The sequence below is a fragment of the Rhododendron vialii genome, chromosome 10a (assembly GCF_030253575.1).
Source record: "Rhododendron vialii isolate Sample 1 chromosome 10a, ASM3025357v1".
Taxonomy (NCBI): domain Eukaryota; kingdom Viridiplantae; phylum Streptophyta; class Magnoliopsida; order Ericales; family Ericaceae; genus Rhododendron; species Rhododendron vialii.
In genome coordinates this window covers 30,850,017-30,864,613 of record NC_080566.1, presented here as the reverse complement: position 1 = coordinate 30,864,613, position 14,597 = coordinate 30,850,017, and the positions used below count along the sequence as shown (strand labels likewise).

General features: G+C 40.9%; 1 protein-coding gene across 1 annotated transcript in view; it reads right to left on the bottom strand.

Annotated features, from left to right (window-relative positions):
• Positions 1 to 438: 438 nt before the first annotated feature.
• LOC131303291 (uncharacterized) overlaps positions 439 to 14,597 on the bottom strand; it is a 50,247-nt gene continuing 36,088 nt past the window's right edge. Inside the window, exon 2 of the mRNA XM_058330090.1 lies at positions 439 to 576. Within this exon, the coding sequence (XP_058186073.1) occupies positions 501 to 576 (76 nt within the window). The 3' untranslated portion in view covers positions 439 to 500. The remainder of the gene's footprint in view (positions 577 to 14,597) is intronic.

Below are 14,597 nucleotides of genomic sequence, written 5' to 3'. Positions count from 1 at the left end.
ACATGTGAAGTAGCTAGTCCAGCCAGACTGTTCGGCAATGAGATAGCTGAACAAAGAAAGAGCTCCAATTAAAGAGTGAGAGCAGAGGGAATACTCGAGAAGATTCCAGAGAAGTCATGTTCTGTAAAGGAATGAGATCCCAAGAATATAGGATCTGAGAAAGATATCCAACGAGAATGGGATGTTCGGCTTTTAATGGAAAAGAATCCTAAAAGGACTCTTTTCTAATGAATTGATAAGGAAAACGAGAATCCTTGATATCCAGGGTTTCCTATACGAGAAAGGAATCCTAGGGCAACAGGGATGCTTGGCCAGCAAGCATACGCAAATCTATAAATATGAGGTAAACCTAGAGGAAAAAGGTATGCAATACATTGCATTATTCGATATTTTCCTACTAATAATTAGGGTTTCTTTAGTACGTGATACTAACTTTGCCACGAGAGGCAAAGGTGCTCTCACCCCTTGTCTATTTTGCAGATTAGGGTTCCGACAACAAATTAGGGTTCCGATGAAAAGACACGAATAAGCCGTTGCAATCCAAGGTGATCTGAAGCATCAATTGTTTTCATCCCCCTACAAATATGAATCAAGAGATAACAGTATTTCAGACAAATAATATCTATTTGAGCAAGCAAATTGGTGCATTTTACTACCCGATGTCTTTCTCACACTCAAATATGTGATTTAAGAAGATCTTATCATTTTTTGAGACGAGATGTGCCAGCTTTGTTGTTTCAACACCCATATATTGTAGTTCTGGAGCTGCTTTCTCTGCTTGTTTCTCTTTGCTTTTCTTCCTCCCATGGACTTGAAAATCCTCCATGTTCTTCTCTTTCCTATCTTCCCTCTTATTCACTCTCTTTGTCAATGACGATGGGTCCACAGTATGACCTTTCCTCAATCTCTTCTTCGTTGTTTGCTGTGGTTCTGCTTTAACGCTTGAGATTGTGAACTTGATCGTTTGGTCTATTTCTTCCTCAGTCGCCTCTTCATCATGAATTGGAGATTCATGATGGTGCACATTCTTGCTTTGTTTTTGTTCAGTCAAGTTATTTTTTTGTTTCTCTAACTCTTCAATTATCTTTTGATCTTTGTAATGTTGGGAAACACAATGTGCTGCAATGTCATGCAACTCTTTTGTCACTTCTTCAGTTTTTCTTCCGCTATGTCCTTCTTAACATACAGCCCGCCTATTTCAACCTGATTTTCGATTATGTCTTCCTTCAACATCTCCACCTCAACATGCAGACTACAAGTTTCTTTTTCAATATCTGTATAATCTGCACTTTGTTTTCTATAACCTGAAAGCTAATTTTGAAGGAATTCTACATTCTGGCGTAACTCAACAATCAACAGATCCCTTTCTTGGATCTTTTTGTCCCTATCTTCAATTTCAACTTTCATGAAATTGTTCTCTTTTTCAAGCACCTTAATTCGTTGTTCAAGCTCTAAAATCAAATTCTTAACATCCTGATTCTCTTCTTGAGGGTTTTCTTCTTGGGTTTCAGGTTCTTGGTCCGTTAGGTTTTCTTCTTTGGCTTCGGATTCTTTGTGTTTACCTTCTTATTCATGTAAGACTAGAGCTGCAAACAACCCTTTCTCCTGTTTAGTTAGCTCCAATTCTGCCTGTTTGACCTTTAGGAGTAGAAGGGAACAATGAATTAGAAGAGGTAAATTCAGATTATAGATTCATGAGATATAATGTTTCAACTAAGATAGAGTTATATCTCATTTTATTTGCGAACTATATTTGATTGAGATACTGGTATCTCTTTCTTTTTTGTGTATTTATATAGAGTTTATTGTTTGAGATAGCATTATCTCTTGATTTATTTTGGTAGAAACACTAATTTTGATGAGATACCGTTATCTAGTTTTGACCACAATACATAATAAAATCCAATAGGTAATGATACTTACCATTCCCTCTGGAAGGCTGCTCAATGGAGCCTCTAAGAGTTTAGCAGCAAGCTCATTCATTTTCCATTTCATAAACCTTAGAAAAGTTTGTTGAGCTGGTTCCATAATGTGGGAATGTTCACAGAGCCAGTACTGTTTTCAATGAAAATAGGTGTCAGATGTTGTCAATATTTTACTACAAGAAAGGGTAGAAGATTTTTACCAGGAGTGTAGTGGTGCAACCACCAACAATCGTTGAATTCTTGGAGTTGAGTTCGTTAACAAGATAATTGGTGATGAACATTGACCAATTGTAATTTGCACTATTTTCCAAATCTTCAACAAGCTTTAGGTAGGACCAATTCAGGTTTGGACCTGTTGTTGGGAAAAACAGTGTTCCAATGGTGTACAATGTCAGAAGACGTGCCAAATCTTTTGCAGCTTCTATCTCTGATACTTGTTTTTGCTTCTTCTGCTTCTTTTTGACGGGAGGTTTTAAAATATTTTCAATTGTCACCCTCATTGTTGGAAGATGCATGGTGCTTGCCCTAACAAAGACTCGATTGGCAAATTCTGTGTCTGGACTTCTCCCATGGGTTGTGATGTGGATCTTCATCGGTTTAGATGTGATTCCAAAAATGGCACCAAGCTCAAGATCAGTTAGAGCAATATCTTTCCCTGCAAGCAAAAACTTTGCTTGTCCTCTCTAATATGTCTCTTTCAACTTGACAAGGATGAGATTAGATTTTTTCACCATTTGCTCATCAATACTGCCTTCAGTAATTGCAAACAACATGTTCGCAAAAGGTGGTTTTTGAATCTGTTCGGATTGTATTTCATTGAATTTTACATCATGTAGAAGGCTTACAATGCTATAAAGATTCGACCTACAATAAAAGATACAAGATAATAGCAGTACATCAGCAAAAATGAAAGAGATAACAGTATCTCAGAAAACTAATGCCTTCAGGTTATTGTATAATGGCACACCAAGTAGTTACCTGTATTGCAAACATTTTGGTTTAACCTTCTCTTCCTTCACATCTTTTATGTCCTCTTCTTCCTCCTTTTTTTATTTTTCTTCTTGCTTTTTCTATTTTTTTGTTCTCCTCTTTGGTTTAACTTCTGTCTCTTGCTTTTCCTCTTCCAGTTGTTGCTCTTTGTCTTTTCTTTTCTTTGATGTTTCACTCCTTATTTTTATGACTTTTTGTTGTTGTTGTTGTTGTGATTTCTTTATAGTCTTCTTGTGGACTAACATTTTGAATCTTTTATATCTTTTGGGTCTTTCAGGGTTTTCAGGGTTTTGTATCATTTTGAATATTCTTCCTGTTAAAATAGATGAGAAAACAGTATCTTAGCCAATTCAATTCTCTATCTGCCAAAAATATAGAGTATTGGCAAAAATGAAGCGAGAGATAACAGTATCTCAGATAAATAGTGTTGGTATCTTACAAACTTAATAAAGAGATAATGTTATCTCATCGAAAATATTTACTAGTAGTACAATGTATAAACATGCGAATGTGGATAAAGCAAGAGATAGTAATATCACAATGTAAAAAACTAAGTGCACACTAAAATCCTAACAAAATAAACTAAGAGATAACTCTATCTTAGTCAATTCAATTCTCAAATAAACCGAATAAACTAAGAGCTAACCCTATCTGCTAGAAATATAGTGTATTGACAAAAATGAAGCAAGAGATAACAGTATCTCAGATAAATAGTGTTGGTATCTCACAAACTTAATAAAGAGATAAAGTTATCTCATCGAAAACTTAATAAAAGACTAAGTGCATGTTAAAACCCTACAATGTACACACATTCGAACGTGGATAAAGCAAGAGATAATAATATCACAATGTATAAGACTAAGTGCACGCTAAAACCCTAACAAAATAAACTAAGAGATAACTCTATCTCAACCAATTCAATTCCCAAATAAACTAGAGATAACTCTATTTGCCAGAAATGTAATGTATTGGCAAAAATAAAGCAAGAGATATAGGCAACTCAGATAAATAGTGTTGGTATCTCACAAACTAAATAAAGAGATAAAGTAGGAGATATTAATATCACAATGTAAACACATGCGAAGACTTCATTACACAATATTTAACATATTTTCTGGCCGTAACATAAAGAAAGTGACAAAACCAGTAAATGACGCTAAAACCCTACAAAAATGATGCTAAAACCCTAGGAAAGACGACTATCGGAATGACGCCAGTGACGATGACGATAGCGACGAATACAAAAGTTAAGTTACCTATTGAAATGGTCGAAAATCAGCAAAGCTGACGACAATGTTGGTGAAAGGAACGACTACAATAACGATGATGACAGTGACGATGAAAGGATCGACAATGATGACCGTGAAAGGATCGACGATGACGACGGCGATTAGGTTTCTTCGTCTCTAAAATGTTTTTGAAAACGCGTGTAATATGGGTAATTTTGGAACGCGTGTGATTATAAGGGCTGGAGCCACTATAAATACTTTAGATGGACTAATTGCTTGTTAAACCCTATAGTATGTCCTTATCAACAAGGAGCCCTATATATATGCCTATGTACCATATTTGGACAAAAACATAAGAGATAAAAAATAAGTCGTATAAATATTCTTTTAAAAATAAGTGACAAAGTATTGTATATGTACAGAATACGATTTTATATTCAGATACATATAATTAAGTAGTTTTTTATTTTTAAAAATGATAAAAAAAATGCTGTTATACCACTTATTTTATCTTTTGTGTTTTTGTCCAAATATGGTACATAACTACATATATACACGTGTATTATCTTTTTCAATTACTCTATTCAAAATGAATAAAACGTCGAAAAATTGACCAATAGATGAAAAACATTCAATAAGACCAAAATAAAACGTAAGTTTTCTTAATTACCCAAAAATAAACATAAGTTTTCTTTGAGAAAAGTCATCCAAAATGTGACTCTTTCAAATAAATAACTAAATGAATACGGTTGGAGGGTGGGGATGCATAAACCTATACCCCATATTTTTATTAGAAAGTCTCTTTGATTGGTAGGGCCCACCTTGGTAAAGATGATTTGAACCGCTCACACAAAATTAGCTTAATAGGATATCGGTTAGGGTTTTTTCTTAAATATGCATACCTTTTTTTTTAGAGTTTGTCGGATGAAACAATGTGGTTCTCCTATCGAATTATAAAAAAACCTTTACTGGTATCCGATTGAGCTGATTTTTTTTTTTTTTACAAAAATTCATAAAATATAATTTAAAAAATAAGTGGTTCGGATCATCTTTTCCATAGCACTAAGTTTTGAGAAATCATATGTGCAAGATTGCTTAGTCTTCAAACCTCGCTTTCAAATAAGGTTGAGAAAAACCCCAAGCGTAGGGCTAGGTCGTCGATAGCATAATAACCGGAAAGTCCGGGATCATATCACAGGGAATTCGAATTTAACTTAATCGGATTGTAGGTTTTATATGGTGGATTGTGGCGTTTAAGAAGGCCAACTTGGTTTTGCTTTTAACGGTGGAAAGGCTAAAGCAACAAATTAGATACGAGCTTTATAAACTAAAAGAGGCAAGTCTAAGGATCGTCTAACCCTTGACTTAAGCCGTTACCGTTTCTCAATCATAACTCAGGCGAGAGTCACAACCGCGTGCTCAAGCCCGAAGGATTTAGCTTTAATGACTTCGTTTAACGAAAGATGTGATAAAACGGAGACGAACCAACTTGTTTTTAATATTTGTCAAACACATAGGAGACCACGAGCCCTGGGTAAGCTTTTTGCCAAGACCGCTTGGCTAAACATCTTACCAAGAAGTTAACACCCCTTGTTTAGACCAAAGATGCAAGTTAAGCTCTATTCCGAAAATCATGGTTTTAAGCTCGAGGACTTGAGAACCAAGTAACCACCTAAGTCTCGGGAAAGATTACCCCGAGACTTGGCCTATTGACTACTCACATATAGCTAAAGCATAAAAGAAAGCATAAAAACGATACATGATTTTTAACGGATAAAAACGAAAACAAACTTGATATTATAAAGGATCCAAGTCGTACGAACAACTTTAATTAACGAGAAATTAACAAATGAGAACAAACTTACTTGAGTTTTATGGAAATTACTCTTAAAAAGCTTAAAAGAACATTAATGGAGGAAAACACTAAAGTTAGTAATGGGCTGTAGACACCCTAATTTGATTTCCCGATCGTTTTACTTCGTTTTCGGTTTCATGTTTCCCCGATGATGAATCAGGTCGAAAACAGTCTTGAGAAAATTAAATGGCTTGAGTTTGGTGTACGTGGAACCCATCCTTAGCCCTGAAACCCTTGAACCCAAAACTGGACTTTAGGTTTGACAGTCGCGCGACGCACTGGGTCCCTCGCGCGATGCTTCACTTGCCAGGTGGTGGTCAAAGTCAAAGTTTTGACTGTTGACCATCGCGGGGTTGGTTTGACACTCGCGCGATGCATTCAGTACCTCGCGCGATGGTCAACACCTGTCATTTTCATCAATTTCTAGCTGGATTGCGTGGTGATCAGGGGGCTACAGTCCTATGTAACCCCGTTTCGTCGACTGAACAGCGTTCTGGGGGGCTCCCTTTGCACCACCTCTCCCCCACTCTCCCATCACCTTTGGCACCCCACTTCTCCACCAAGTAATTGTAACCAGCCTTGTTGGCTGGTTGCATGACCTTGCCTAGCCACCAACCAACATCTCCTTCTATAAGTACCCCCCCCCCCCCCCCCCCCCCATGCTTCATCTTCAAGGGTTACCAAAAAAATCTCAAGAAAGAAGAAGGAAACCCAAGCACAAGCATTCCATACTGCATTCGTTCCCACCTAATCACTGTTCAAGCCATTCCACTTCATTCAAGCCATCTTCAAGACACACAAGCAAAGGTCTAACACCTTTCTGTTCACTGTTTAGACCCCTGAGGGGGGGCTGGCAGGGTCAAGGCTGGTAATCAATACCAGTTCTGGCCCTAAAGCTAGCAAAGTTTCAAGAGCCGTGGCCAACAACACCCTCGCGCGATGGTCCCACTAACTCGCGTGATAGTTCTGTTTGCACGAGATTGGACCACGTGGGGAAGGGACGTTGATCTTCAAGTTTCTTGTCATGTCCATAGTCACTTTCAAGTCTTTTTCAAGTATTAGCTCACTGCTTTGCATGATAAAAATCATAGTTTAGCTCAGTTTACAACTTCACTCGGTTTGGAATGCCCTTGGGATGCGCTTGAATATGTCTCAGAGCCCTAAGCATGCAAAGCAATTCCTAGAAGTCCAGTCAGAACACTCGTGCGTGGCTTTCACTTGCTCGCGCGATGGTCGGCTAATTCCCAGGGACTGCCCTTGCATGGGCATCTTGGCCTTGGCCTCTGTTTAGTCACCCCCACTGTTTAGGGGTTGTGTTTCCAAAATATAGCTATTTGTTGTAATATTATTTACTTTCAAGTACATATAAACTGCTTGGTTTGCACCTGGGTGAGCACTGGTCCTTCCAAAGCCCAGAAGGGGGTAAAATTTAAACTATTGGTGAGGCATCAACACTCGCGCAAGTGTATGGTATTGTCGCGCGACGGTTTGCTTGCATGCAGATGGATTCACGCATGCAAGCTGGCTGTTTGTTCGTGCCAAAATCATACACAACACTGTCTTGATGTTTGATCGATGTTTTGAACTTCATTCCATTTATTATTTGATGCCATATCTATCACATCTTGCAAACGTGTTACAGTATTAAAATCCCTGATTAACTGTTCCCCCACCCTAATTGGCTAAAAAATTGATTAATAAAAACAGAATCGCAAACAAACTCTCTTTCGCAAGTGCCTAAGTAGAGACCGATCTCTGGATCGGGCGAGAGGGGTGCCATAAAAACCTTCCCCTCTCGTAACCTGGCTCCCGAACCCAGATATGGTTATGACGGACTGGTTCCTTAAACCTTTTCAAATCAAACAGCGCGGCAGGTGCTTCGAAATACGGTTCCTTGGGTGTCGGACCTTCAAACCCAAGTGGCGACTCTGTATTTTCGCGAGCGCATGTCGTCCAGCTTAAAAGCGCTCCCGCGACTCGGGCCCTTTGCGTTTTTGGAATCCGGAAATTCCAAGGGCACGCATGCCCACAGGCTAGCTCCCAAAAGAGAGAGATGAAGCCCCTATTTATACATAATGGGTTTCTTTCTCATCAAATATCTAAGAAACATACTATTAAAAGCAAGTATTCCATAAATGAAAAGTCCAAAAAGTAACAAAATATCTGGCCGAAAGCTCACCGTATCGATACGGATTATGAAAAGTATCGATACCACATCGCTAAGCTGAAGAGACCAATTTTCTCGTAACGCGCCCGTATCGATACGGTGTATGGCCGTATCGATACAGAACTCTCTGCTTGCCCAATTAACCAACGCGTATCGATACGGCCCTTAATCCGTATCGATACGCAGAGCTTATCTTCAGAAAGGAAAGCTAGCCTCCAGAACTTGACACCCGACGACCACTGGCTTACCTGACGCTTCTCGCTTTCGTTCTTTGGTCACTTTGGCACAAGTTCCACCGGGCGATGATACTTGAACTAACTTGGGGGTTGGCTTTGCAATCAAAATACGCGTTTTAAGGGCGTTTTGCCTGAAACACTTAAGAAACTACCTTACAAGCAATATTGAATAAAAGCGACAAATAATAACTAAAAATACTTCTAACTAACGGACTTAAGCACCATGGTCAAGCAATCTTAGGTGCTTATCACACCCCCCAACTTGAGCTTTGCTAGCCCCTAGCAACAAAATCAAAACTAAAGGAAAGAAAGAAAAGCTGACAATCCTTCCGACAAAACTACTTAGCACCTACTCAAATTGCAACTAGTTGGGAAGAGTTAAAATAACTTAATTATTCCAAAACAACTCGTAGTCGACAATTGAGCAATCAACTAAATATTGAGCAAGTTATAATCAAGTATCCAAAATGAGCGTCAAAAGACAAAAGATGGATACGAAGCTATAATTTAACCAATTCCATTCAGAGTAACCAAATCCCACAAGAAAGGTGCTCGAATTAGGCACGGGGAACAAAAATACCGTGCCTTTTAAGTGGAGAGCACCATTAACAGAACTTACGACTACACAATTAAAAATTCCATTGCCGAAAGAAACATGCCATATACCAAATATGCTAACTATCATGCGATAAATCAAGATGGAATCAAGGCATATTAGGGATCTACCAAGGGCTTTAAAGCTTGTAATGACCTTGGTTTAATCAAAGAACGGTTAGCAAAATGGGGTGGCAGCCATATACTAGCTTGGTTCAACTACCCTTGGCCGCCTCCAACTCCAACTACCAAGTCATAGGCCACATGCCGGTCTCAATAAAAACTTGCTAAACTATTAAGTCAGAGTTAAACTAAACTAGACTAAAAACAACGAAATAAAAGATAAGAGGTGGGCTGTCAACCACCAAGCACCCCGACCAAGTAGAGGGATTTCAAACTACTCCACCAAGCCTACTCATCGTCCACAAACACAGGTTCATCCCCAGCAAAATCATCACTGTCCGCATCTGGCTCCTCTGGCGGTGGTACATGCTGCTCACTGGTTTGCCCCACTCATCGACTCAGAACCCAATCCAACTTGTGATCTATCTTCCGCTTCCTCCTTGCATTGGCTCGGGTTTCCTTCTTAATTTTCTTCAGGCATCCCATAGTGGCCACCCATTGGCAAAATAGCAATTTATTCCAAGTAGCCGACTTTGCACCCTTCGGTGGCAAAGTAGTCAAGTATGCCCCACGTGGGGCAGCAGCGGTAGCTGGTCGGGACTGAGAGATACTCCGCGTGAGTATGGAACTATTAATATCCCCCGGATTGAGCTTCTCACGCCCCGGAAACTTTGAAACAGGAACCTTTTGAGCCAAACAAATAACGGTCACCAAACATGGGAAAGGCAACCTAGAATTCGTTGGAGCCTTGGCTTTGAAATTGATCATCTCCTGAAATATGACCTTCGCCCAATCACACACCACATTCGGATTCATGAACGTGTGAATCATCCCCCCCTCGTAACTATCTGGCTTGTTCTCCGTCCCCCCCGGATTGAAATTGTGGTGCACTAGTTGATTGACAAGCCAATAAACATCCTTGAACTTTCCTGGCACATGAGGGAGACTCGCCTCCCTAGGATTTTTGTACAATTCCTGAACAATGGCCTCGTCCGCCACATACTCCTCATCCGGATAGTTCACGTCATTTGCGGGTGGTTGGTGATAATTCAAAACCCGTGCAATAAACCCTGAAGTCACCTCAATAGGAATCTTTCCAATCTTCGATGTTACCTCAGCATCATCTTTCTTCTCATCCTCCTCAGGCGGAATCTTGATGTTTTTGTAAAATTCTATGACAAGCTCTTTGTTATAACTAGGATTAGGGGCAAGGTAGTAAGACAAACCTTGGTCACGGATGCGACGAACAAACGAATTCTCAATGCCAAGGTTGTCGACGTCCACATGTCGCTCATTCTTAAACCCCCGGTTGCAAATTTCCTCTTCCCATTTCTTTTGAGTTGCTGCTCGTATCTCAGCGGCCGTCCTTCTTTTAGCCCGGCCCCGTTGCGAATTTGCGATCATTTCCTCCTCCTCCTCCATTTCCCGCACTATCTCCTCCGCTTGTTGCGACGAAAAAGCCGGAGGTTTTCCCTTACCCTTGGCAACCACAGTTTTTGTTCTCACCATTGCTCTAACAACCTACCAACCAGAGCAACACCCCAAATCTTGAAACAAAACACTACAGAAAATAACCCAGAATGCAGCCAGGAACGCAAAAGTTTCAACAAAAATAGGCAGCCAGTCAAAATCCACAAAACTCCGAGTTGTACAACACAGATTCTGCCTATAAAATTCAATACAATAATGGTAACACAGCAGTGCAATTTCAGTCCCCAATCCAATCAAAATTTCAAAAATCTCGAAAAGGGTTCATGGGTGATTTCAGAATTGGGGGTTAGAGTACATGGTAAAATGGTTCCAAAATAATAATGCATGGCAATATATGGTGGGTAATCAAGGGTTAAAGCTATTATAGAGAGAAAAATGGGAGATTTTGCGTATATAGAGAGAGGGAGTGGATTTACCTTTGTACTACTAGGATTCGACTTGCAAACCTTGAAATCCTTTGGAATTCCTTGAAAGCTTGGAGGTTTGGTGGAAGATTATGGAGTTTTGGTGAAGATTAGAGGGAGAACATGGGAGATTTGGGGTTGAGTTCTCGAAGAACTTGGGCAGTTATGGTGGGCTAGTGAGAGAAAATGGGTTTAAGAGATGAAGATGATCGGGCTAGGGTTAGCTGCAGATTTCGATTTTAACCAATGCGTATCGATACGACCCTTAATCCGTATCGATACGAAATAACCTGACTCCCCACGAAACAAACGCTTATCGATACGGCCCTTAATCCGTATCGATACGGGGAGCTTAATTCCAGAAGTGCAGCTTTGCCACCCGATAGCCAATGCCGATGCCCGAAGCCACTTTAAAAATACACCCAGAGCCTGTAAAACCTGGAGCCAGCCCAGCAAAGCTCAAAACCAACTTCCAACCATCCACCCAAACATCCGATTTCCTATGGATAAGAGCGAGACGCGGACTAGGCTTTATTTTAAAGGACAATGGGACTCTCTTGTGGTTTTAATCAAACAAAGATGGCCTTGTATCATTTCCCAAATATGCCATAGATTCCGAAATGATTTAAAGTAGATAACGAACATGTTTAGGCATGACATGAGATTAATACCTAACTAAGAATATAACATGAAAAACAATGGGATATGGGTCAAACCTGCTCACAACACACTCAACACCTAATTTCTCACTCTTTCAGCATGCATACGAGTTGGACAGTACAAGTTCACTAAAAATATTTACATGAACTCTTGCCAATTAACGAACTAATGACCAAGTGCTAAGTTGCTTCATTCCACTAACTATGTAATAACGGAAAGAATGATCTACAAAAATGAAAATTTAACCAAAAAGCATAAAACATAAATATCCGATTTATGTCCCTCCCCCCAACTTGAAATATGCTAGGCCCTCATAGCATGGAGAACAACAGTAGGGAAAAAGGAACAAAAGATCGTACCTATGGGGGAATGTCAACCCCCTTATACCTCAACCAAGTTGGAGGTTTTTGCGTCACCGGCTCCTTTTGTCATCCGAACGGCTTTTAAGGTTGACTTCTTCGGCTCTTCCAACGGAACCACAGCTAGTCACGCAGGATCATGGCCAAAGTTTTGTTGGACTAACAACCGCGACATGTAATCGCACCCATGCTGAGTGCTCCTGAATGCCGCAATCACTCCGACGATAGATCCAATCCACCAAGGCTGGTGTGGTAGCACGTACACCTTGCAAAAGACTTAAGCTCGAACTACCTACTAAGAGCCAAATGACATTCCCGAAGTAAAATTCACCGCGTGACCTCGCCAAGCAATTAAGCCCAGCGTTCCCTACGATCGAAACAAAGTGAGACAAGACAGAGCCTAGCACCAAAGCACGGGAGTATCAAGTCTCACCCAAAGACCTAAGCCGCCCCCGATAGGGACATATCTGGTGAGCAAGGATCGTTAACGGCAAACTACGACAAAGAGGGACTAATTAAAGCCCGATACAATGATGCGTTGGTGAAATCTCTTGGTGAGAACATCCCGAAACATGATAAATAAGAACAAAACATAAAAGCAGTATTTACAAATGTACAAACATACAGAATTTAATATCAGAGCTCGGAGCATCCAAGTCACAGCTGGACTCTGCCAAACAATGAAGTCCAGCGTCCTCTAAGATCCTAACCAGGCAGGCACAAGATAGAGCCAAGTGCGGTAATGGAACATTGGAATATCAAGGCCTAACCTAAGATCTATACCGCCCCCGTTGGGGCTAATCTGGACGACGTGAGCGGTGCACTGTGAATTACTCCTATCAGAAAAGCTAATGAAAGCCCTATGTCACTGATACTCAAATTGCCCTTACTAACCGGAGCTGGGCACACGATCCTTTTTTTAGTAGCGGTGTGCGGAGCTACATATACCCAAGTCAATGGAGGGTACCCCTTACCCGGGGGCCGGGTTCGACAAACAATTAAGTTCAGCGGTTACGCTTTCGCTCCCCGTGCAAATAAATGGGACACAAAACTATACCAAAAGGCCATCCGTGTAAACTGGATCGACCAAAACTTCATCGGGCTCCCCAACTTCGAAACTACCAAGGAAAGGCTTAAGCCTTTGGCCGTTCACCTTAAAAGAGGAACCATTACTCATGCTTTCTAGTTCTATCGCCCCGTGAGGGAAAACAGTTTTGACAACATAAGGACCAGCCCAACGTGAGCGCAATTTACCGGGGTGAAGATGCAAACGAGAGTTATACAACAATACTTGTTGACCCGGCTCAAAGTGTGTAACTGCAATTTTCTGGTCATGCTTAGCTTTGATCTTAGACTTGTAAGCACTAGAATGGTCATAAGCATCATACCTCATCTCCTCGAGTTCTGTCAATTGGAGCTTCCGGTAGGCACCGGCTGCAGATAGATTAAAATTGAGCTTCTTGATTGCCCAATATGCCTTATGCTCAAGCTCCACCGGCAAATGACATGCTTTCCCATAGACAAGCTGATACGGTGACATCCCCAAAATCGTCTTGTAAGTAGTACGGTAAGCCCACAAGGCATCGATCAAACGTGTTGACCAATCCTTACGGGTAGGATTAACCGTCTTCTCCAAGATGTTTTTTATCTCCCGATTTGCCAACTCTGCCTGGCCATTGGTTTGCGGATGATAAGCCGTTGAAACTTTGTGCACGATGGAATACTTCTTCATAAGTGCTGAAATTGACCGATTGCAAAAATGAGACCTTTGATCACTGATGATAGCCCTCGGCATCCCAAACCATGATAAAATGTACTCCCGGAGAAACTCCACTACAACTTGGGCATCATTGGTACGAGTGGGGATGGCTTCCACCCACTTGGAGACATAGTCAACGGCCAACAAGATGTCGAGGTACCCAAAAGATGTAGGAAACGGCCCCATGAAGTCAAAACCCCAGCAATCAAACACTTCAATAATCAAGATGGGCGTAAGCGGCATCTCATTCCGTCACGTCACACACCCCAAAAGTTGACAGCGTGCTCACGCCCTGCAGAAAGCAAAAGTATCCTTATACAACTGTGGCTAGTAGAACCCGCTTTGCAAAATCTTGGCGGCGGTCTTCTTGAATGAGAAATGGCCGCCACAGGCCTCTGTATGGAAAAATTTAATAACACTCTGTTGCTCAGAATCAGGCACACAACGGCGAACAAGTTGGTCGGCGCAATACTTAAACAAATATGGGTCTTCATAGGAAAATCGTTTCACCTCCGCTAAAAATCGACGCTGCTCTTGCAAACTCCAATGGGTAGGCATCAGACCGGTAACCAAATAGTTCACAATATCTGCATACCATGGAGCCGTGGAGATTCCAAATAACTGCTCATCGGGAAAAGAGTCACCGATAGGAATGTGCGATGTATGATCTCCGAATTCTAGCCGAGACAAGTGATCGGCCACCACGTTCTCTACACCCTTCTTGTCCTTAATAGTGAGGTCAAACTCTTGTAGGAGTAAAATCCATCGAATCAATCTCGCCTTGGCATCCTGCTTTGTAAAAAGG